This window comes from Pipistrellus hanaki, assembly GCF_964339955.1.
Source record: "Pipistrellus hanaki genome assembly, chromosome: 16".
In the NCBI taxonomy this organism is placed as follows: domain Eukaryota; kingdom Metazoa; phylum Chordata; class Mammalia; order Chiroptera; family Vespertilionidae; genus Pipistrellus; species Pipistrellus hanaki.
The window spans coordinates 26,503,437-26,527,502 of NC_140518.1; the positions used below are offsets into that span (position 1 = coordinate 26,503,437).

The following is a 24,066-nucleotide window of genomic DNA, read 5'->3' on the forward strand; positions in this document are numbered from 1 at the left end:
TCCTGAGAGGGACAGGTACATTTGAGAGGCTTGTGATTTGACTATTGGGCTCATCTTCTGGAGGAATTACTCCCTGGCACCATTTCCACAGCTGTAGGGTTTGGTGTCCCTCCTATAGAGTCTCATAAAACACTCCACTTAACATCACACTCTCCCCACAGTGTGGCATTGTTATTGAGTGTACCTGCCCTCCTCATAATTCGGCATAACCCAAGGTTTAGCACACAATGAGAGTTCACTAGACTGCTGTGGATGCTGTGGATGGTTGAGTGAATTATCCTATCTAATAAAAGAGTAATATGCAAATTGACTGTCACTCCAACACACAAGATGGCTGCCCCCATGTGGATACAAGATGGCCATGTGGATACAAGATGGCCATTACAGATGGCCAGCAGGAGAGGGCAGTTTGGAGGGACTAGGCCTACAAGGGAGGACAATTGGAGGTGATCAAGCCTGCAGGAGAGGGCAGTTAGGGGTGACTAGGCCGGCAGAGGAGGGAAGTTGGGGGTGACCGGGTCTGCAGGGAAGTGCAGTTGGGGGGGACCCAGGCCTGCAGGGGAGAGCTGTTGGGAGAGAGGAAGACCAGGCCTGCAGGGGAGGGCAGTTGGAGGGGATCAGGCCTGCAGCAGAGGGCAGTTAGGGGCAATCAGGCTATCGGGGGAACAGTTAGGAATCAATCAGGCTGGCAGGGGAGTGGTTAGGAATCAATAAGGCTGGCAGGGGAGCAGTTAGGGACAATCAGGAAGGCAGGCAGGTGAGCAGTTGGGAGCCAACAGTCCTGGATTATGAGAGGGATGTCTGACTGCCCGTTTAGGCCCAATCCTACTGGGATTGGGCCTAAACAAGCAGTTAGATATTCCTCGAGGGATCCCAGATTGGAAAGGGTGCAGCTGGGCTGAGGGACACACCCCCATGCATGAATTTTGTGCACCGGGCCTCTAGTAGTTATATAATCTCAGGGACATATGGAGAACATATGGATCCAGGACCTCAATGGAGATCCTGAGAGGGGCTGGAAACATCTGTTGATATAGACTTTGATGTTCACTGACATAAAATTAGTAGGTTGGCTTACTCTTGCTCTGTTTAACTTTCTTAAACAAAAAAAGTATGACTGCAAGTTGCCATTGAAGTTTATTTTAATAGATGTTTTAATGTGACACGGAAGATGGGTAGACATTTTCCCTTTGGAGATTAACACTCAGCACTCAGTGTCCTTTTTTTTTTTTTTTCATGCCTATTCAAGGAATCAATTTGTCAGCTGCTGATACATTAGTTTAATGGCACATTGTGGGACTAAACAAAGTCAAATTGCCAAGCTCCTGTCTGGCATTGACCGAGGGTCATAAAAACCATTCATTCCTTCAGTTTGATCTTGACAACTCCAAGAATATCACCTTGTCTATATCAAATGCCATGTTCTGCTATATAGGATAAGGTTGATGTTCACATTATTCCTGCCAAATGGGAAAGCAGAGCATCATCGCGGGAACTGCTAAATATTTGATGAGCCTCAGAGATGTTGCAAGTATGATGTGGTTGGACTATGCCACCTTCCTCCTGAGGCATTAATGCCAACTGTACCCACCAGAGAGTCCATAGGATGAATGGGTCTGCAATAAGAAAACCTGACCTTAAAGATCATGAAAGTAGGACTTAGAGAAATTGACTAAAATTCAGAAAAATACACCCAAGGACCTCTGTGGATGACTCTTTGATTTTACCACTTTAGTACCATAGCTCTCTCTACGTTGTTTCCCCAACCTTCTACCCAGCCTGATTCTACAATTTCTTTTTGTTTCCAGTTCCTTCTTTCTGGGGATTGGTGAACTCAGCTTGGAATCTTTGCTCCGTGGGGAAACGGCAGTCTCCAGTCAACATAGAGACCAGCCACATGATCTTCGACCCCTTTCTGACGCCGCTTCGCATCAACACTGGGGGCAGGAAGGTAAGCAGCCATGTTGCTTCCATTGTGACGTTGAGGAAGGGTGTGGGGTGATACTGATTTTGAAAGCCAATCCTCCAAGGCTGGATCTCTGCAATGAGTTTGTCTTCTCACCTAGACCCCAGGCCTACTGCCAGCACATCTAATTATGTCTAAACTGTGTAGTTTTTTTTTTCTTCCTAGCTAGTGAAGCCCTCATGTTTCTAATTACTTTGTAATCCCTGGAGGTTGTCTGAGGTTCTAGCCTTTGGTACCCTATGAAGGTCAGAACACAGAGTTGCCTCCTCTGTATATTATGCTGGGAAAATCCTTTTCCCCAGAAACCTCTTTACTGGAGCTTCTGTTAACCTGAACAAGGTGAAAATAAAATTTTTCACAAAAGTAAAATAAGACATTTATCATTTAAAAAACAACAACAACAACAAAATCACCCTAGATGATTTATAAGAAAATCAATAATTCATCTTCCTCGAAGGATCTTGCTGGCTAAGAATCCTAGCTCCTGCACAGAAATGCTGAGCTGTGCTGTGTGTGTCTCACTCCGACATCCCTCCCCTTCTCCCTCCTCCCCCTACGATGGGCTCCTCCTTGTGAAAGGACATGTAGTTATGCCCATGGGGTCTTCTCAATGCTGGAATGAAGCATTTCTCTTGCTGATTCATTTCTACTTGGCAACCTTTTATTGTTGAGTTGATTGTTGAAGCCACAAACACACATCCATAGAGAAAATTGTGTCTGAAGGTCATTTAGCTGTTGGGAATCAAGAGGAATGGGAGATCAATTGTGAGCAAGACATCGATTGGGCTTACAATTATGGACAACTTTTGTTACTGCGGGCGGCTGGTTCTCCAGGGTGTGGGCTCCTTGGACACTACTCTCTTCTCCACTTTGCGGAGTATTCACCTTACTTACCACAGACTTTGTAAGTAATTTTTTCCCTTATGAAACTGGAATTTTTTTTCTATTTCATAAATGTCACTAAAAAAAGAAAGAAAATCTAATGACTAATCAAAGTATCCTTGATTTCAGTCACAGGGAAAGTTATAAGAGACCTTGCATGTGGCAAAGACTATTTAGCCATGTAGTATTTGTGTGCTGTTTTATACTTGGAAAGTATTTCCAAGTAAAAATAACTTGGAAAGTATTTCCGTAGCAGGGTTCTATGCAGTTGGAATAGTTTATTTTTCTGGTTTCATAGAAAACTAACCTAGCCTAATTATTATTCCATGTTCAGTTTTATTTTTACAAACCCCGAAAGGAACTTGTTGTGGGTTCTATATACATCTCTCTCTAAAAAGGGAACTCATTCAAGTCAAGTCATGAGGATGGATAAGGTCACTGACCAGTATTTAAGGACAAGTTGTCCTGTTAATGAAATCCTCAATTATCTTTCTTTCTTAGAAAGGGTGATGGAGGGAATAGCTGTATTCCAGGCAATGGGAAAAGCCCAAAGTAGAATGAGGGTTGGTAACTGATGTCCAGGAATTATCTGGAAGATGACCAGCAAGACTGAAGGACAGAGACCAGAGAGAAGGTGGTGGGGGCTTGTGGATAGAAGAAGGCAGAGGGCAGATCCTGGGGCTGTGCTAAGGAACTGGGTCTTTTTCCTGAGTTATGGCAAGCATTTAAAGTGTTTTTGCATAAAGGGTACATTGAAAGTGGGATGGAAAGATGGAAAGCTAACACAAATAATGGGGATATAATTTTCAATAGACCATCTTAAAGGGAAATGTTGTGAAAAGGGGAAAAAAACTCATTTCAACATAGCTTTCCCCTAAAATTCATTGGGAAAGAAGGGACTGAGAGAGAGCCTGGTGGTAAAAATCACTCTTATGTTTTGTTCTGGTGTGTGTGTGTGTGTGTGTGTGTGTGTGTGTGTGTGTGTGTGGTTGTTGTTGTTGTTGTATTAAAAATTCTCAATTCCCTGAAGTGTACCTGATCCAAGTCAATTTTCAAATGCATTGGGGTTTGGAATTTTGGAAACATTTACTTTTGATGATGTAAATATTTATATCTGGCATGATTTGTGTTGTCAGCTGTTTGAAGAGCTGAGAGCTGTCTGATGGGTCCCTTTGCATTTGTGAATGGTAGAAAAAAAGCCACAGAAGGTTAGGAGAAGGAAAAAGCTGGTGAATGAAATTCCTAAACCTGATAGACAGTAGCAAAAACATGCTGGAGAGTGGTCTAAAAGGTGATTTTTAATGAGGTGAAGATTTATTTTGGAAGTGAGAATTCAAAGCCTTGCTCTGAATTTTGGCTGTGAGGAAATGTGTATCCAACTCAAAAGGCTTAAAAACCTTCCTGTGAGGCTGTGAGGCTTCCTGGACTTGAGCAATTTGGAGTCTGAGATCAGGTGGGTATCAGCATGTTGAATGCATCCCAGTCATTGTGTGTTTTATGTCGCATCTTTATGCATGAGCATTATTCCTGCCCACGTTTAAATGTCGCTACTTACAGACGCATGAAGCAGCGCCTCCACGGTCCTTGCCCTGGATTACTGAGTTTGTTTTAACGTGTTTGGCCTGGCACAGGCTCGGATGATGAACTGAGGGCTTTTCTTAGCGAGGGGCGAAACTCAACCTGAACACAAGAATAGAAAGAATAATAAAAGTCACATGAGCATCAAAACATGCGGTGTCATGAGTATAATAGAGGGTATTCATTTTACTTGAGCGGTGAGATTTCGTTTACCTTATGTTCCATGGAAGGTTGTAAGCTTGTGTTTGTCTTTTTTTTCATAAAGGATAATATTTTTTATCCAGTTCCTACCTGATCCATAGAACTTTTATAGATAAAATCTTAAGTTCCTTGTTTATGGTTCTTTTAAGATGTAGAACTTGGCCTATAGTTATACTTGTCTTCTTTCCCCCTGTCTTAGCTTAAGAGCTCCTCGAAATAAATATGTTTTTATATTTTTCACTAGAGGCCCAGTGTTGGGGGGTCCCTCAGCCCAGCCTGCCCCCTCTCACAGTCCAGGAGCCCTCAGGGGATTTCCTACTGATGGCTTAAGGAGAGGGCCTAAGCCCCAGTCTGGCCTCCCTCTGCAGGAGGAGACCAGGCTGATCAGGGGAAGGTGCTGCTGCTGCTGTCACTGCCGGCCATGGCAGCTGCAAGGCCTGAGCCCCAGGCCTCGCCACCACTGTGGCTTTGTCCGGATGGACATCCGGAAGACTTACCCTAATTAGCATATTACCCTTTTATTAGTATAGATTTTATACCACTGGAGTTATCTGTGATCATACTGGTTGATTTGAATTGAACCAAGATTACCCTTGATTACAAGGAAAGGGTTTTGTGGCATTAATCAAAAGTTGCATTGGCTTAAGTGGGAAAAATACAGGAAAGCCCCATGGTGAGAAAAGTAAGCTCACTATCAACAGAATCTGTCACTGGAAACCAGTGTCCTACACTAAAAACGTTTCTAAAGCATGGCTGAAATACTAAGTTGGAAACAATAAGACATGTGAAATAGTTTGTGGCTTAAAATTTTACCACTTCTCTATTTTTTTAAGTTTCCCCATGAACCTGACAGCAAAATTTTTGCAGTTCATAAGCATATTCTGAAACCTTTTCTAGGTGAGGCTTAATGTTATATTAGGGGAGAAAGCATAGAGATACAAAAGTAAATGGCAATAATCCATTTAAATAACTGTTTGAGAGAATAGTGGAATAGATACTAAGGAAGCAGTGAAACGATTAATTAGAAGATGGATCAATTTGGCATTAATTTTAATGGGGGTAAGAAGTTCGGGTGGTTGAACCAGGCTTTGCAGAGATGCTAGAATATGGGCTCCCAGGGAAAAGTAGGTAGTATGAAATTACGTTGGCAGGTAAGCCTTTGAATGTCAGATGTTCTGGCTCTACCTGTGTCATGAAAGCAAATAGTAGAGATAGCATTTTTGCCATCTACATATGTGGCTGCGGTGCTGATCTGAAACGTTCACAGATAAGTACTCTTACCATTTTGAATTTATTAGCAGTCTTGAAGTACCAGGCATGGGTCCCTTTATACTGAAGCTTTGGGATGCAAATAGTCCATTAAACTTCATGAGTATTTGTAGGACAGAGTAGGTCTTTAAGAGTCTTTCGGGGCCTGTTGCTCTCCAAGCTCAGGTGTAGAGCCTGAGATGGAAAGTCTTGTGCATACGACTTGCTGAGGAAGTGTGGCCAAAGCTAGGCCTCGAAGCAATGAGGGGAGCAGTCCAGGGGTAACCCTGTCCACAAAACCCTTTCCTTATAATCAACAAGTAAGTGAGCACGTATAATAGATAAATAAGAGGTAGTGTAATCTCTGTTCAGCAAAGATGTGGGTTCAAGTGGGATCCACCTGGAGCCTGACGCCACAGGGAGCTCTTGAGCACGAGTGAGGGCTGATTGCAGATTCTCACCCCTAGAATCTCGGGAGGCTGCCTACAAGGGAGATACCCTCCCTGGCATTCCCAGGCAAGGCACCTCTTATCCTCTGGGCTCCTGGAGAATTCCCTCATGCTGGCTTTCAAGAGCCCATTTATGAATCTCTTCCTGAAACTCTGCGTTTATTAGGTTGGTAACTTGAAATTCACCTTGGTAGGAGTGTTTACACCAGTGAAATCTGTCCATTAGGGTTTGTTTTTTTTTCCCCCTGGAAAGTTGGTTGATAAGTATTTACCGCTACAGTTCTTAGAGGCCTAGGGCAGTTCCCAGGAGGAGGGTGAGTTGAGTATTTGCAAAGGCAAGGTGGGTATATGGGTACAGAATATGCCTTGATAGTCACAAAGCACATTTTCAACTTCTCCAGTTTAAGTCACCACTACCCCAGGGGTGCCCTTGTCCCTTCCCCTCCAACCCCTCCACCAGCCTCTTGTTAATGATACTGTTACCAGCAACATAGCTTGTAACACTGTGAATACATACCATCAACATGTTTGAGAATCTGAAGGGAGAAAATATGGAGGAGCTTTTAGGCTTTTCCAAGTAAGTGATCCTTCTTCAACCCACTGCCTTTTAATGATTCTCTTTGCAGTTTCTGAATCCCGAAGGTAAGAATCAAGGGAGAGAGGGGAAAAAAATCTAAATAGGAATGAGAATATAGCCTGTGCCAGGCAGCCTTGAGTCCATGCTATTCAATCAATTCCAAGTATTACTAGCATTTTTCTCAAGAGTGTAATATACGGCAACTGCCAAGCTTTCCTTTTGCGATTACAAAAAGGACAGATACTGGAGTGAGCCATATTTCAGCTCTGCAGGGATATAAAAAATGAACCGCTGAAAACGGCCCAGGAGGAATGAATAGCAATAAGACATCAATGTCATCTGTATACTGATTTGTGATGAATTTCCAAAAGGCTTAATGGTATGATGCTATGATATATAAGGGCTTCCTGAAAGTTAATAACTGTAAGTTACCCACTTGGAAGAATGTAATGGGGAAAAAGTAAGTGATCACGTATAATAGATAAATAAGGAACTTCACTAATACTGGATAGTCAACGGTTCTTTGTGTGTCCCAGATTGCTACACACTGCGATTAGAAATAGAAAATTAAAAGGATTGCGAAGACACAAGAAGGTCAAATGTTACACCAACACCCATAATGACAGATTTAATAAGGCCTTTAATTTGCCTTTTCATAGACTTGGACTCATATAGCCAAAGAGAAAGTGTATACATTTATCACCTTTCAGAGGTGAATTAACAACACCCAGAGTCCCTTGATACAGATTCAAATGGGAGCAACGAAATCTATTTGGATGCACCTATTGTCTTTACCAGTTACCATGGGTCTAGCATGTCCCCCACGGACGGTGCGATTAAAGCACCAACAGAGATGAGGCATGGGATCTTGAATAATGGTGGCCCCGTTCAACCCTGCAGTCTGGGCTCTTCCAGCCCTCTGATGTTTATGGCTGTGGCTGACAGCTTCTGGTTTGCGGCAAAGTGCACGGCATAAAGAAAGTGCTCGATAAAGGTTTATTGAGTGAAATGATAAATAGATGAGTGGGGGAAAAATGCCCCAGATCCTGAAATCACAAATAGATGGAAGAGAAAGGAACTAAATATATTGAGTGCCTACTACCTCCATTTACACATATATATTTTATCACATTTTATTTCCCAAACAACCTGAGATGGTCAGTTTCACACACCGGGAGGGTGAAATGTGCAGTTGTTAAAGAATGCGCCTACAGTTTACAGAGATGAGAAGGAGGACTGGGTTTCAGCCTCAGATTGTCTGACCTCAACACTGTGTTCCTTTCCAGAATATTGCAGGGAAGATGAAGATGGGGGAGGAGTATTTTCCATCCATATCAAGTGTTTAGGAAGAACAGGGCATGGGGTCAGAAGCACCCTGACCTTCAGCAGGTGTTCCTCTCTTTGGCATCATTTGCAAGAATGAGGGATGGCGGTGGCCTGTGCCTGGTTTGCACCGGGTTTAGCCTGTTGTTTTCATCTCTGCGGGCTGTCTGTTTCGCTCTGGCATCGTATATGCTTTTTCCTTAGAAATGATGCCGCAGGTCTGGCTGCCACTCTCTCCCCTGGCAAGGTGGCAAAGCACACACTGAATATGGTTTCTGAATGGGCGTTTAATTTCCCTACTTCCTTCATTTAAAAAAGAAAAAAAGGAACACAAGATAGTCATTGGCATCAAATACCAGATCTGGCAGCTATGGGGTCGGGAGAAAGACATACAGTTTTAATTTCTAGGACACAAATACGTGTGTGTTCTCTCAGGATAGAGGGAGGCAGTGTAATCTCTGTCACCTGTTCTCTCTCTCTTCTGCTTGCTCGCTCTCTCCTCATGTGTGATGAGGACACACCTTGCAATGTCTGCCTCTGGGTTATTCCCCCAGAGAACATGAAACCCCAATAGGCACATGTCCAAGTTCTCCGGGGCTCAGAGCACATCAAGCACAACTTCTGAAGTCATGAGCCTCAAAGGACTGGCCAGCATGAACCCGTCCATGTGTCTCCTAGGCAGTCATCCTTTATTTTTATTTTTTTAAATATATTTTATTGATTTTTTACAGAGAGGAAGAGAGAGATATATAGAGTTAGAAACATCGATGAGAGAGAATCATTAACCAGCTGCCTCCTGCACACCCCCTACTGGGGATGTGCCCGCAACCAAGTACATGCCCTTGACCAGAATCAAACCTGGGACCTTTCAGTTCGCAGACTGATGCTCTATCCACTGAGCCAAACCGGTTTTGGCTAGGCAGTCATCCTTTAAGTTAGGGGTGTCGAACTCAATCAGAGAAGGGGCCAAAATCTAAAATCCAGCCAAAATCGCGGGCCGAATGGTTTACTGAACAGTCATAAACTGACAATGTCATAAACTGACAGCGGAGTGCAGTGATAACAGCGTGGTGCGGGCCACATTGCAAGGCCTGGCGGGCTGGATTTGGCCCGTGGGCCTTGTGTTTGACACATGTGCTTTAAGTCATTGCACAGGATGTTCCTAATTTAACAAGGGAGGACGAAGCTGCCACATCCCTGCCATTCCTTTCTCAGCCCGCCCGTACTTCTCTCTGGACAATAAGGATGATATTGGGTGGAAATTTTAAGTTTGTTCTCCACATCCAGCGCTAAGACTGGAAAGAATGCAAAGGTGACTTTCAGGTCTCGTCACACCAAAAATGGGACAATCAAATTGAATGCTTGCAGATGCAACAGTATTTAGCTCAGCGTCCCAGGTCACGACCATTGTTGGAAGCCGCTCCCAGACTCCCAGGCCTCTCCCTTCTGCATGGTCTTGGGCTGCGCATGCTTCCTGGGAGGCTGATGCCTATGGAGCTAGTATCGCTTCCCCCACCCCCAGGACTCCACCCTGCTCTCGCTGGCTCTGCTGAAACATGGAACTGTGGCTCCATCCTGGTGCTGGAACTTCTCCAAGCCTGAATGGTCTGACCTTGAAGGGAATCCATCCTTCTTTTGCATTTCCCCAGAAGATAGTATGGTTTTTCCAGTTCCACAGGAGCCTCTTAAAACAAGATCCCTGGGGATCCATCTGGAAGCCAAGCAGGTGAAGGAACCATGCCTGATGTGAATCAGCAGGGATGCTCTTACTCACCAACAAGAGGCTGTCTCGCCCAAGACATAGGTCTTGAGAACTCTCTTCCTCAGAGTAATTCACCCAATGAGCAACAATTGGTACATTTCCTCTCCTCGAGTTTCTTGAGATTCTTAAGATCCAGAATCACTGTCGGTTCCAAAGTCCCTTTTAGTGTTTCCTGAGAGTGCACAGAAACCGTTATGTAAATGGGCTCTGAGAGGCTAGAATTTATACCCTTGTCATTCTACAGAAACATGCAAATTAAACTAAGCTTGTACTTGCCTCGCCTTGCATAAGGAATTTCTCCCCATCTCTTGTTCATTGGGAGGGAGTTTATCTAAATGGATGCCCTCCCCCTGGCCCCTCAGTTGCCACCTGTGCCCTGCTGGAAAGGGTGGGCAAAGCCATGGGGTTGAGCTTTCCTCCTGAAACTGAAGGATAGTCCTTCCTAGCTCAGTCAGATGGGCTGCCGAGCCCTTGAATTTCCTTTAATGTTATTAACATGAATGCAGCATTATTAGAATGTACTTGGAGTTTTAGATAGATATTTTCTCCTTTTGTTACCAAGGCTTTTCAAAAGATAAAATATACATTTTCCTGCATGGAGTATATGAAAGTTCAGTAAAATATGATAATGTTGCTTCACATGCTGTTCTCTTGGGTAGGATCTCGGGGAAATGTTTTCCTCTGACAGCCTCTTATAATGGATGAAAATATTCCCTCTCCATTGCACACACAGTGCCAGATTTGAGGCATATTATTGGAGTCAGGTAATCTGCCTCTGAAATACTGGTATTTGAAAAGCAAATTTAAGGCTCAGGACGTTCTCACTTTATGATCATTGACACTGATGTTAGTAAACTCTTTCTCTAGCTATGAAGAAGAGAAATGGCAGGCAAGTTATTTTTCCCCCCAATTGCCATTTGCTTTATAGTGACTGCGCCATATGGAGCAGAGTAAATAAACTATGAAGGTAGCAGGATGCATAGAGAAAAGGAACGCTCTTGGACTCTGGCAGTCCTTATACAGCTTACTTTATCTCCTTCAGCCTGCTTCCTGATCTGTAAAGGGGAGTTAATATTAAAGCACTAGAGGCCTGGTCATGGATTTATACACTGGTGGGGTCCCTCAGCCTGGCCTGTGCCCTCTTGCAATCCGGGACCCCTTGGGGGATGTCAGACGGCTGGTTTTGGCCTATTCCCCACAGACCAGACTGAGGGACCCCACTGGTACACAAATCCATGCACCGGGCCTCTCGTATGCATGTAAGATCTTTGGTTAATCTCTTTCTTCCCTCCCTCTTCCCCTCTCTCCTCTGAGATTCATCAGTCTGTTTCATGTTTCTGTGCCTGTGCATTGAGTGTCTGCCCCCTGGTGGTCAGTGCACATTATAGCTACCAGTTGAATGGTTGGATGGTCACTTAGGCTCATATATATATATATATATATATATATATATATATATATATATATATATATATAGATTGTGACCCTGGCTGGTGTGGCTTAGTTAGTTGAGCATTATCCCATGCAACAAAAGGTCACCAGATCAATTCCTGATCAGGGCATATATCCAGGTTGTGGATTCAGTCCCTGGTAGGAGTGCGAATGGGAAGGCATCAATTGATGGTACTCTCTCACATCAGTGTTTCTCTCTCTGTCTTACTCTCTCTTGAAAATCAATAAAAATATATTTTTTAAAAAGAATTATGGCAAGGAATAGTTTATTGGAATGCTTACATGATTGTGCCCAGCACATACTCCTTCTACAATTTAATTTTAATTTAACAGAGAAATAGCTCACCCTGAAATATATGGTGATGGGCTTAGACTTTGGGTGGTAAGCATACTATGGTAATCCATGGATGATGTATTATAGAATTGTACAACTGAAACTTGCATGATGCTATTAACAGCTACCCCCAATAAATTTTTTTTAAAAAAATAGCTGACTATGGGAATTATGTCAACAGAGACAACCCATGTAACAATAAGCTCAGTGTTTTTATGCCAGCAGTAATAGTATACTTCTAGTCAACATGGAATATCAATGGTGCTGCATAGAACATGGTGAGATATATGGTAGGTCAGAGGGGACCTAATACATGGTGATAGAAAGATGGTCTGACTTTGGGTGGTGGGCACACAGTGCAACATATAGATCTTGTATCAGAGAAATGTGCAAAAGAACCTATATGATCCTAATAACCAATGTCATACCAATGCATTTAATTTAAAAAATAATAAAATAAAATAATAGTTGAAACTTGAAGGGAAAAAATAAAATAGTATTGTGAAAGGAATAGTAGAGTATATGGTTTGTGATGTAAGATCTCATTCAAGCTTCAAATCAAGGTCAGGTGTGTTCTGTAGCCCAAGCTGAAGGTAGTAGCAACTTCCTAAAGGGTGTCCTTCTGGCTGAGATCAGAAGCTTTCAGAAGAGCAAGTAGAAGCACACAATGTCACATGAGCCTTAGGTACAAAACTGGCCCACTGTCAGTTCCATCCATATTTCATTGGCCTCATTGCATGGCCATCTGTGGCTTCCACTGTGTTCTCTCCACTACCCACATTGGCCTTCACTTGAGAAAATTTCACATAAAACAGTCCAAAGTTAACAGAATGATCAATTGAAAGGTGATAACTTACAGGCCAAAATTTTTCCTCTCCCACCAATTCAAACACTTTTAAGATTCATTTTGCTTTATAAAACTCAAATTTATGAGCAGTTTGGAGGGAGGTATCTACCCTTTAGATTACTGCTGGCATTTTGTAAAGGACATTGTGTCATTAGGTGTCACTAAAGGAAGCCCTAGGAAAGAAATTTCTTAAACACTAAGTGCTAGAAAAAAACCTTGCTTCCCCTGTATAATTGATGTACCCCTTCCTTACCCCTACCCCCGTGAGAAGAGTGTAATTGTGTTGTCCATTTTCCTTTGAGGGTCAAGACCTTCAGAGCCAAATTTCCACCTGTAATAAAATCAGCGGGACATTATAACACACTGACTTACTCTCTGAATCCTACTTTGATTTCTTTTTTGTTATACATAATATTATATAGAATTCTTTTTTTTTACTGTAAGCCATATTAAGTCTTTTGTGGAATGAGGCAGATAGAAAGGAGAACAAAACAAATATTTAGATGAAATGGTGCGCTGTCAGGGTACCTAATTAAGAAGAGGGGAATCAGCTGGTCTATTTCTCTGCTTCCTCCTCTTCATTAATTACCATTGGTAGGAAAATAATTTATTTGTAATCAAAATAAAACTAAATCTTTGGAGATTAAGTTTCCTAAAGAGCTTAAGGGCAGGATCAAAGGGGATTTAATGCGTTGTTTCAAAGTCTCCCCATTAGAACCATCCCCCTTCCTAAGCTGATCCCTTCCCGTCCTCCATCATGAACCCACCAAAGGCCACGGGTTTCCCCTTCTGCTCTTAATTCCTGTCCCCCTGCTTCTGAATAGCCGGTCTGATTTCAGTGGCTTCAGTCAACAGTATCTATCAACACTTTATTACAAGTCTATAATATAAGTTCAAAAATGGAAGTGGGAAGTATTCCCAGCGGCACAGAGCCTGGAAGAATTTGCAGTGGTTTCAAAGACTCAGTGCAGTGAAAACAGAGGGAGGGGCTATGCGTTGGCCTGTAGAGTGTTCTGGAAAGGGGTCTTTCTCCACACTCTCTACTTTCCGGGGGTTAATTAGCATCCATGAGATGAGCACATTGTGCCAGAGTGAATTCTGCAGATCACAGAGGTACTGAATAGTCTCTTAAGAGAAGAGGATGCTTTTTCTGGGAAACCAAATTATAAAAAGCTGAGCCTCCGGTTGACTGTTAAAGCACAAGCTATTAAAAGAACATCTGTAGATGATTCCCTGAAATGGGCTCTTTGTCCATTGAATGGATGATTGGAAACGGACAGGTTCATTCTCATGTCAACACTGCAATTTTGCTCTCATAAAAGGGCTTGCTTTTCATTACTGATATTTTCCATGTTGCTGCAGTGTCTAACAAAGTCTGGAAATAATTCCCACAATAGGAAGAGTGGAGGACACCATGTTTCTCTCTTTCAAACTGCTAGTGTTTACTTCTGAATTGTACCTGCCATGCGTGGCTTTCATTTCCCGAAATCATGTTAGGAAACTCTGGGAGTGGTCTGTAGATAAAACTAATTCTGCAGCCTAATGCCCAGTCCCAGAGACATCTGACTCCCCTTCGCTGTAATTTCACAGAAACAGAGATAGCATCTAGTCTTACTAGTTGCTTTAAGTGGGAAAATGAATGTTTATCTTTAGCGGAAGCCAGGAAAGAGCTGTCTCTGTGTACCTTTCACCTTCTCTCTCACCCATGACCAGGCAGTGGCTGCACAGTTACACTGACTGTGCACAAGGCAGCGTGGCTGCTTTTTGACATCGTGTGTGCTGGTGCACTTGTTCCCTTGAGTTATGGCCTTACCTGCAGCATAAAGTCAGCTGTGTCTCTGGCTTTTGCCAAGAACCAGATGAAGTCAAGAAATGGCTCAGTGGTTGAACATCGACCTATGAACTACAAGGTCATGGTTTGATTCCCGGTCAGGGCATATGCCAGGGTTGTGGGCTTGATCTCCAGTTTAGGGTGAGCAGAAGGCAGCTGATGAGTGATTCTCGCTCACATTGATGTTTCTGTCTCTCTCTCCCTCTCTCTTCCTCTCCAAAATCAATAAAAACAATATTTTTTAAAACAAATCAGTAATAAAAGCCAGGGACAATTCATTCAGTGAGAGTATCCTATTTTCACTAATGTTCTTGCATTGATATCAGATCAGCAGAGTCAGAGTTTGATTCTCTCTGCATTTGGATAGATTTCCTGGAACATACCCTTCCTAGTGATTTGGTAAAGTATGGTGGTAGACACATCACTGGAATATGAGCTGTGATGCTGTGTCTCCTAATGACACAGCATCATTCCTGAACAGAATGGGCTTTTTTCTTTGTAACTGAATTTTTATTTCCCCAAGAGACTCCAATGAAGGTGGCCCACACACTCAACTATTTCAGTTGGCTGCCTCCCATTTCATTGTGGTGTAAAGTGAGCTAATACCAAAAAAGTGTCTCGAGTGGAAGTCAAGAATAGGGATATATGGAGTTGAATGCTCTCAGAGGAAAACTCAGATTTCCTAACAAAATCTAATATACCAGGCAGGAGCTGTCAACGTGATAAATATTCTAGTCTTTAATATCTGTTTACATAACAGGGCAGAAGAAAAGGCGAAATTACTCACATACTCAAAACTTGTTAAAATGATGTTGTTTGACTTCAAGTGACAGAGGTCCAAGGAAATTCAAAGTTAAGATGGAAACTCTGCGGCTGAGCCCAGTTCTGGACTCTCAGGGGCCTTCTCATGGGTCGGTGCCACCAAAGTAATTACCCTGCCACGCATGAGCTCCCCCAGGCTCACCATTTGTGAGAATGAGTTCCTTCAATTAATCTAGCTGCCATTTCATCTGCTACCAGGTGCATGCAGCAGCTAGAGCATAACTTCAAATTGAACTGAGTTATAGGTTAGAAATGTCTCCATGGTAGTGTATATGGGGCAGAGAGCACAACCTTGAAATCTTGCAGAACTATTTATTGAACACCTACTATGTGCCAGGCCCTGTTCGAGGCTCTGGACATGCAGCTGACAGCCAGACAGATGATGTCCCAGCACTGGTGTAGCTTGCATTTTAATGGAGGTGTTACAGATAGAGTTCCCCAGGAAGAGACTCTGAGAGGAACATTTGTGTGCAAGAAGTGTGACTTTCCAGCTTAACTCTTATGGGGGAAAGGAAGAAAGAAAGACTGACCACAGACTAAAACCTTGTCTGTGAGGCCATTTCAACAACGGGTGCAGGGACTCCATTGTAAGCTCTGAAGTTGGGATGGCCTTTCAGAATGTGGTGAAAGAGTCTTCACCTTTAGACTGGTGTACAGGGTAGTCATTGACTGTGGGTTATATGGGAAGGAGACATGATCTTGGGCAGGAGGCTCTTAGCAGCTAAAAGCAATTGTGGGAGAGGGCTGGCTGCCAAGGACTTCCAGCTGCAATGCTCATAGCAGTTGGGTGTATAAGTCCTGCAACCTTGAATGGAGATCTGGTCAGCAGATAGTAAACACACACACACACACACACACACACACACACACACACACACTTAGTAATTAGAGAGGAATGGGGATAAACATAAGGTGTGTGTGTTTTTTAAATGGGAGAATTAGGACATATTTGTATGCTGATGGGAATAATTCAATTCACTGATAATGCTAAGGAAACACAAGTTACCTGTAGGTGTCAAGTCCTCCTTTAGGTAATAGAAGATGGAATCCAGTGCAAAGGAGGAGGTGCTGGCCCTAAGTAGCTCACCCATATCACTGGAGGGATGAGGCGGGTCTGGGTGTGGATGGAGCTGGGGAAGAAGGTTTGGTTATGGGAAGATGAAGCAGTTTAAGTCTGATTGCTTTATGTTCTCAAATAATCAAGGTCATCAATTGGTAGTGAAGGCTGGGAATGGGAAATTTGAGGAGGGTGAGGAGAAATCAAAAAAGCAATATTCCCAAAGGGTGGGATTGTACCTTGACAAGAGCAATGTAGTCAGTAGCAAGGATATATTTGAGAGTTATGGTTATAAATGCAAATATATAGTAGGTGTATATTTTTATCCAAATTCATTCTGTGGATGGAAGTAGGAACAAGGTAGGCAGACAGCCACTTCCAATCAGCTGCAGGTTGTGGCAGGTGTTTGATGAAAGGAGTTGAGTTGTTGGGGAGTAGACTGACTGTGGTGAAGAACCATGGATTCTAAGCAAGGGAATGATAGAAATGCTACTGACTAGCCAGGTGACCCTTTGATTCCATTTATCAAAAGGGGGAGAAGTTTACCCAATAGTTATTGAGAGCTTACTCTATGCCCCCCACAGCCCCCCACCCTTGCACCATGATTTTAGATCCATTCTCAACTAATTCTCACAAGTCAGTGAGGTCAGGAGGAATTACCCCACCTGGGACTCGGTGCATACTATTTTCTCAAATACCTTAAGCTCAGTGTCTAAGTCCTATTTTCCAATTCTACAGCTGTCTCAGTGCCACAGGGGAAAAGTCAACTGCAATTTCTGGGACATTGATGGATAACCCTTTTGATTTCCAATCTTGGAGCAAATCTTCAACCACTTACTTGCCTTAATGAAGAAAATATAGAGAATTGACTTGCATCATTCTTTGTGGAGATTCTTGGGCCTCATAATGACCTATCACGCTAAACATGTGAGCAAACAAAGCAAGTTAGGAACATGTCAATATAACTTTCTAATGTTTTTTCAATCTCTGTGACAACATAATGAGTAAACTGAGATTTAGAGTCCTTAAGTAATTCATCCAAGCATATTCAACTAAAAAGTGACAGTCAGGATCTGAAACCAACTGTGAACAGAGAGCTTCAAAATCCATGTGGTTTTTGTTACATTTGCTATCTCCTATAGCCACAAGAAGTGGGAGGAGCCTAAGGTAGGAGCCTCTTCATCAAGCCTGCACATCAGAAGCAAAGGGGGGTTGGGGATAAGTTGGAGGTGGGATTGAATCTCTTAGGCACGCATGCAATTAGTAAATGAGGAAACTGCTCTGTGCATGTATTAGGGAATTCCAAGAGCATATTTTTATTGTGAGATTTGTGGAGCCTTTTTATCACTTTGAAAGTTTATCTCATTGTTCTCTGTTTCCTGGTTACGAATCCATGGGACATATAAAAGGAGCTCTGGGCCTGCCTCAGAGACTGGTCTCATGCCGCAGTGAACAAGTGAGTGTGTTCAGCCATAAAGCAGTGAGAGTGACAAGGAAGGTACAAGGAGCTGAGCCAGAGGATAAGATAGTGAGGGAGGAGCAGGGGATCTGGACAGGTGAGCCTGTGTAGGAACAAGAAAGATCTCCTCAGATGTTCCTCTGAACAGTCAGCCTTCTTCCTTCACATCGGTTGAAGGAGAGAGCAGAGGAAACAGCACTGGTTTGGTCAACTTGATCTTCTAAGTTTATATAAGATTTTCTTATAACCATAGTTTACATGCATGGAACACATCTCAATTTGTCTGGAACTTGCTCAGTTTTAGCATTGAAATTCCTGCATCCCAGAAAGCCCCTGAGTCCCAGGGAAAGCAGGATGGTTGGTCACGATGTGGTGCATTCCAGATACATAGGAACTGTACTTCTTTCAAATAGACCCACCCTGGCCCCCTCATGAGTACACACATTCATGCCAGGCCATGCATTTTCTAATTTTTATAGAAATGCCAACCTTACTGCATTTAGGGAACCAACACATTTTCTCCTGCTTCTGCTTATCTAAGAAATCATTAAGGCCTTGGTAACATAAAATAGCTTATTGCATTATTCTCTCTTCTTTGTGTTCTAAGAATCATCTTCCTGCCAGAATATTTTGAGCTGTTTTCTCCTGCTCTTGGAAACATAGTTTCCAACATAATGTAGATGGCATACAAGTGCTGGCTAATTAAGCTTTGACACATGACCATATTTTGTGAGGTGGCTGTAACATGCTTCACATAGGAGGGGGGGAAATTAAAAAGAGTATAATCAGGTTTTCATTTCTTCTAGCATAGGTGACCCAGTGCCATCTGTTACCCTCCGTGGAGGATGCTTCAGGTTAGCAGCCAATGCTTTACTGGGATTAATGTGGATGTGATTGCCATTTTCTCTCCAGGAGTGTGTGCCTGGCATATTGGGAAGAGAGAAATGGTCCAACTTAACATTCCATCCATGAACTGAGGACAAGAGGATAAGCATTTACTATATGCAGTCATGGAGAGGCGGAGAATGAAGCAGCAGTGTGATAAGAAGTAATAAATCTATGAAATTATTTTAACAGCACTATTGAGTAGGCTGCTTCCAACCAGCACTAGAGGACTATCCTGTGAATGATCAATCCTTTGAGATTATATAGAATTTCTTCTTTTCTAGTAGAAGGTGGCCAAGAAACTTTTCCTTGAATCAGAATTACAGATCATATGCTTTTGCAGCACTAATTATCCTTTGCCAGATTTATTCATTCTTTTACATGATTTAGGTCTGTATAATCATCTGATTAACTCTGTCTTCCCCATTAGATGGTAATCCTTGAGTATAAAGACCACATGTTTTTCTCTATGATCCTCAGAACCCAACATAAGGCATGGCAACAAGAAGGCACTCAGTGATGTTTGTTGAATGAATGAGGATCAGCATGCCCCTCCTCTGAGAGCCATGACACCTCATTGTGTCTCCTTCACAGGACTCGTACCACTGTTGCACATGCCTGTCTACCTGCTCCCTTACTATCAGCTACCTGAAGGCAACCATCATTGAGTTCCCAGTGTTCTCACAGTGTTGGGCATGCAAAGAAGGAGAGTTGCATGAATGGCTGCATAAAAGCATGTGATATAATTGGTATTACTTTGACTTTGCTTAGAGATGTAATAGACTGCATGTACAGCAGGAATTACACAGTACCTTCCACACATCAATGCTTTGGATCGCTGGTAGCCTGATAAGCTTGTCTTTCCTGCCAAGAGTGACTGGGACTTTGCAGAGATAGTCATTGTTATTGAAGACACCTATCAAAAAATGCAGAGCTGAGATCACATTCCAGTCTCAGATTTTTACCAGCTCCTTGCTGGGTGTTGGCACGTAACTATTCTCGTTTTATTGTCTATAATGTGAACATTAGTAATGCCTGATGTCCTCATCTCTTAGGACTCTTGTGAGGAATAGGTGGGGGGAAAGATAAAAATGAAGTTACTGAGAAAAGTGTAAAACACCATAGGCACCGAAAATGACTTCTTTGTGGTTCGCCAGAGGCATCTTTGCATTCCTGACAAGTATGTAACTATGCTTCCCTTTTGTTGAATTCTGATTCATACATTCAAGAAAGGACAGTAGGACATGCTTTTCTACTTGATGATCAAAATCTAACCCAGGTTTCCTGGAGCCCCCCCAAGACCCTTGGAGAATAAATATTGCCCAGTTACTCATCTCTAGAAGAGGAACTCCACATTGCTTATATATATATTAAATAAAGTTTGTATGTTTTCTCATTGTAAAAGCTTATAATATGCACTCAAGAAATAATGAAAAGAAGGAAGACAAAATACACATAGTCCAACCTTTGAGAATCAGCCAGTGTTAATATTACACTCTATTTCTTTCCAGTAGTTTTTCTCTTGTAAAAGATAAAATTTTATCCTACTTTTTTATTTCTCTATTTTATCATAAACTCCCAGTAATATTATCTTATACTGACTATATAACTCAGCTTTATTAGATGTTGTGAAGATGTAATGAAAGGGTGAATCTAAGTTGGTCCAACAGTTGTGGGTTATTGTTAAGCTGGAAGCATGAATCTATTTCAAGAGATTTCTAATGAGGACCCAATAAATGCTAGCTGCTACCATTATCAATAGTGACATCATCATTATCATCAATATTGTCATAATTTACTTAATGTTCTCTTATTTTGAACACGTAGAATGTTTCTGAATATTTGGATATTGGAAATAAGTTCTGTAGTGCTAATTCTTTCCTTCATAAGCTTCTCCAAAATGCTAAGTAGCTGTCATGATTATTTTGAACCTCCCCCAAAGCAAGGAACATAATTTTTATAACAAAACAATAACTATTCATTTCTTTTCCTCTTTAAAAAAAATTTAGAGAGGTTTTTTTTTTTTTGTTTGTTTGTTTGTTTTTTAGAGAGAGGGAGAAAGAGAGAGGGATAGAGAAATTGAAACATTGATGAAAAAGAAATCATCTATCAGCTGCCTCCTGCACACCCCCACTGAGGGTCAAGCCTGCAACCCAGGCATGTGCTCTCACCAGGAATCAAACCAGTGACCTCTTGGTTCCTGGGTTAACACTCAACCTCTGAGCCACACCAGCTGGGCTCCTTTCCTTCTTTAGTCTTTCTGTACTGAACTCAAGTAATGTGTACGCCTGTTAGAGCTGGGATCTCAGAAAACCTGTGAGAACATACCAAGTTCTTGGTGCTCATAGTCATGTCTGCTGCTGTTTGTAGCTTAGAGCATCTGTCTACCTTTAGTTGACCTTTGCTTTCTTGCCATTATCATTTCTAAGCAAATAGAAGCTGACTCTGGGCTGGGCAATCGTATGTTCATGCACAACTGCACCTGGATGGCTCCTGCCTACCTGGGTCCTGCAAGACTATTGGGCCCAGAAGAAGGAGGTGTTAGTGGTCAGTCTAAGACAGAAAGATATTCATAGAGGTACTATGCCAGTGGTTAAGCACATGGGCTCTGGGTTCATAGGGGATCCCAGTTCTGTTGCCTTTTAGCTCTATGGGGTTGAGTGTGTGACTTAACCTTTCCAAGCTTCTTTTGTTGATGTCTATGATGGTGATAACTGCAGCACTTTCCCCCCAGGGTTGTGAGGATTTGTAGCTAAAATGTATGTGAAGCTCTCGGCACAATGCCTGGTGCAAAGACATAGCCCTGTTGTTATCATCATCACTGTCATTCCTCTTCCGCATCCTTCTCTAGGTGACCCGAGGTAGCATTTATGAGACAACATCAATTACGACCAAGGAGAGGCACTGAGATTGTAGCCTGGGAAGTGGTACCAAGTGTGCAATCTTAAGGGTGAGATAATAAAAAGACATGAGTAATTAGGGAGGCATAAAGAGTAGCTCAGGTTGTGGAAAGCAGTCTAAGACCAAGTTCATAAAAAGTATGAGAACTTTCCACCGAAGGTCTGTTTTTCATCTGGCTTTTTATTTGGCCCCTGATAAAAAATCTACTTGCCAAAAGACTACTACTCTCCACTGGACATTGTCTATTTTCCACTTGAAAAAATAGAGAAAGAGAGCTAATACGAGAGGAGAGAAAGAGAAAGAGGACTCAGAATTGATAAACATAAACTATGTTACCTAAACATAAGTAGGCAGTGAGACCTTTTTATATGATACATACTAGAGGTCCAGTGCATGCAAATCGGTGCAGTTGGGCAGGGGGGTGTGAATGTACCCTTTCACATTCCAGGAGCCTTCAGGGGATGTCTGACTGATGACAAGAGGCAACCGGCAAGCCTCACCCACTACCTCAATCACCCCTCTGCCACTGCTAGTCGCCACTGCCTCCCCGTCGCTATCTCCTCCCTCGTCCCAGTGGCATGTGACTTGGCTGGCCTGGCACTGCCTGGTTGCCAGCCCCACTCGCCACCAACCAGTCATTCTGCCATTCAGTCAATTCGCATATTATGCTTTTATTATATAGGATGGATTTGAACTCATTTTGTCTTAGATTTATGAGATAGTATGGAAAATAGCACCCACCCCCTTCCCGTTGGCATCCAGTTGAACCATTTTAAACACTACCCAGAAAGTATAAAAATGCTTCTTTCCCCACATTCTACTCAAACTGGTTATTAGCAGATTTATAATCTTTTTTCCAAACTAATGGACAACTGCATCTTGTTGCTATATGCCTTTTCCTCATCACCAGTGAGAATATCTGTTGCTGTTTATTGGCCATTTCTATTTCTTCCTGGGTGAGTTTCCAGTTTCTATCCTTTACCCATTTTTCCATTGGCCTGTCTGTTTTTTATCTTTAATTTACAGGTTGGGTGCCAAACTGACTGTTCTCCTCCATTTTTAACCAATCAGTGGTGTTTTCTATGTGAAATGTTTAATTTTTTTGTTACCAACCCTGACATTCTTTATGACTTTTATTTCTCAGGTTGACTGTAGTGTTCTCATACTTCCCCTCTCTTTAAGGACTTTGCAAGGTCAGTTCTAACTTTAAACAAAATGTTGTGTAAATCAGTATTTGTTAAATGTCCAAATTTTGTATTATCCTTTACTTATTATTGTCATACCTTTGACTTTAATATTCAACTTCATGACACTTTAGTCAGAGGCTGCGATTTGGAGGGCTTAAGCTTTTGTATTTCTATTGAGAGTTTCTTTGTGGCCCAGTATAGCATCCATTTTGGTAAATAGCTCATAGTAGTCAGGCAAAAATAATGCATAGTCTGGATTCTTTTCCAGAATAAAATTTAATTTCCCCCATTACTCTTCTTTTCCTTTCTTCAACCCTTCTTCCCTCCTCCCTATGTTCCTTACCTCTATCCCTTCTTTCTCTTTTCCTTCTCCTCTCTCTTCTTCTCTCTCTTATTCCTTCTAGAATGTTAACTATGTTGTTCAAATCCTTTATATATTCTAAATTTTGTGTCTACTTAATTCAATTCAGAAATTTTCCAGTATGATATTTTTAAATAAAATTCACCTTTCATCATTAAAAAAAAAAAAAAAAATGACCACTCGGCCAGTTTGGTTCCGTGGATAGAATGTTGGTCTGCAGACTAAAGGGTCCTGGGTTCAATTCTAGTTGAGGGCACATACCCGGGTTGGGGGCTCGGTCTCCAGTGGGGTGGCATGCAGGAGGCAACCAATCAATGATTCTCTCATCATTGATGTTTCTGTCTCTCCCTCTCCCTCTCTGTTTCCCTCTGGAATCAATAAAATATATATATATTGAATGACCTATTTTTCTGAGTAGCAAGATTCACAGCTATTATAAAATATTAGATCATATGCTTTTTATCAATATAAATTACGTTTTTTATAATGCTTTTTGTCTTGAGTTTTACTTTGCTGATAACACCCAGACTGTTGTACTGGCATTGGCTTCATAAATCTTTGTTCATTCCTTTACTTTCAAATTCTTTATGTGGTTTTATTTTGGGTGTTTCTCCTAAAACAAATATAGTGACATTTTTTGTTTTCCCCATTCCAAACTGAGAATCCTTTAAGAAAAAAAAAAAATTCACCTGGCCAGTGTGGTTCAGTGGTTGAGCGTCAACCCATGAACCAAGAGGTTCCTGGTTCCACTCCTAGTCAGGACCATGGCCAGGTTACTGGGATAAGTCCCCAGTAAGGGGCATGCAGGAAGCAACTGATGGATGTTTCTCTCATTGATGTTTCTATCTCTCTCGTCCTTTCCCCTTTAAAAAAAATCAATAAAAATTGTTTTTTAAAAAATTCAACTAATGGTCATTCATTTATAATGCCTGATATTTTTGTTT

The 24,066-nt window shown here is 42.1% G+C and overlaps 1 protein-coding gene across 2 annotated transcripts in view; it reads left to right on the forward strand.

Annotated features, from left to right (window-relative positions):
- The window catches only part of CA10 (carbonic anhydrase 10), a 362,748-nt gene that overhangs the window by 145,471 nt on the left and 193,211 nt on the right, over nt 1–24,066 (forward strand). For both annotated transcript variants that reach the window (XM_084863086.1, XM_084863087.1), the window contains exon 3: nt 1,809–1,951. In XM_084863086.1, coding sequence (XP_084719212.1) covers nt 1,809–1,951 — 143 coding nt within the window. The remainder of the gene's footprint in view (nt 1–1,808; nt 1,952–24,066) is intronic.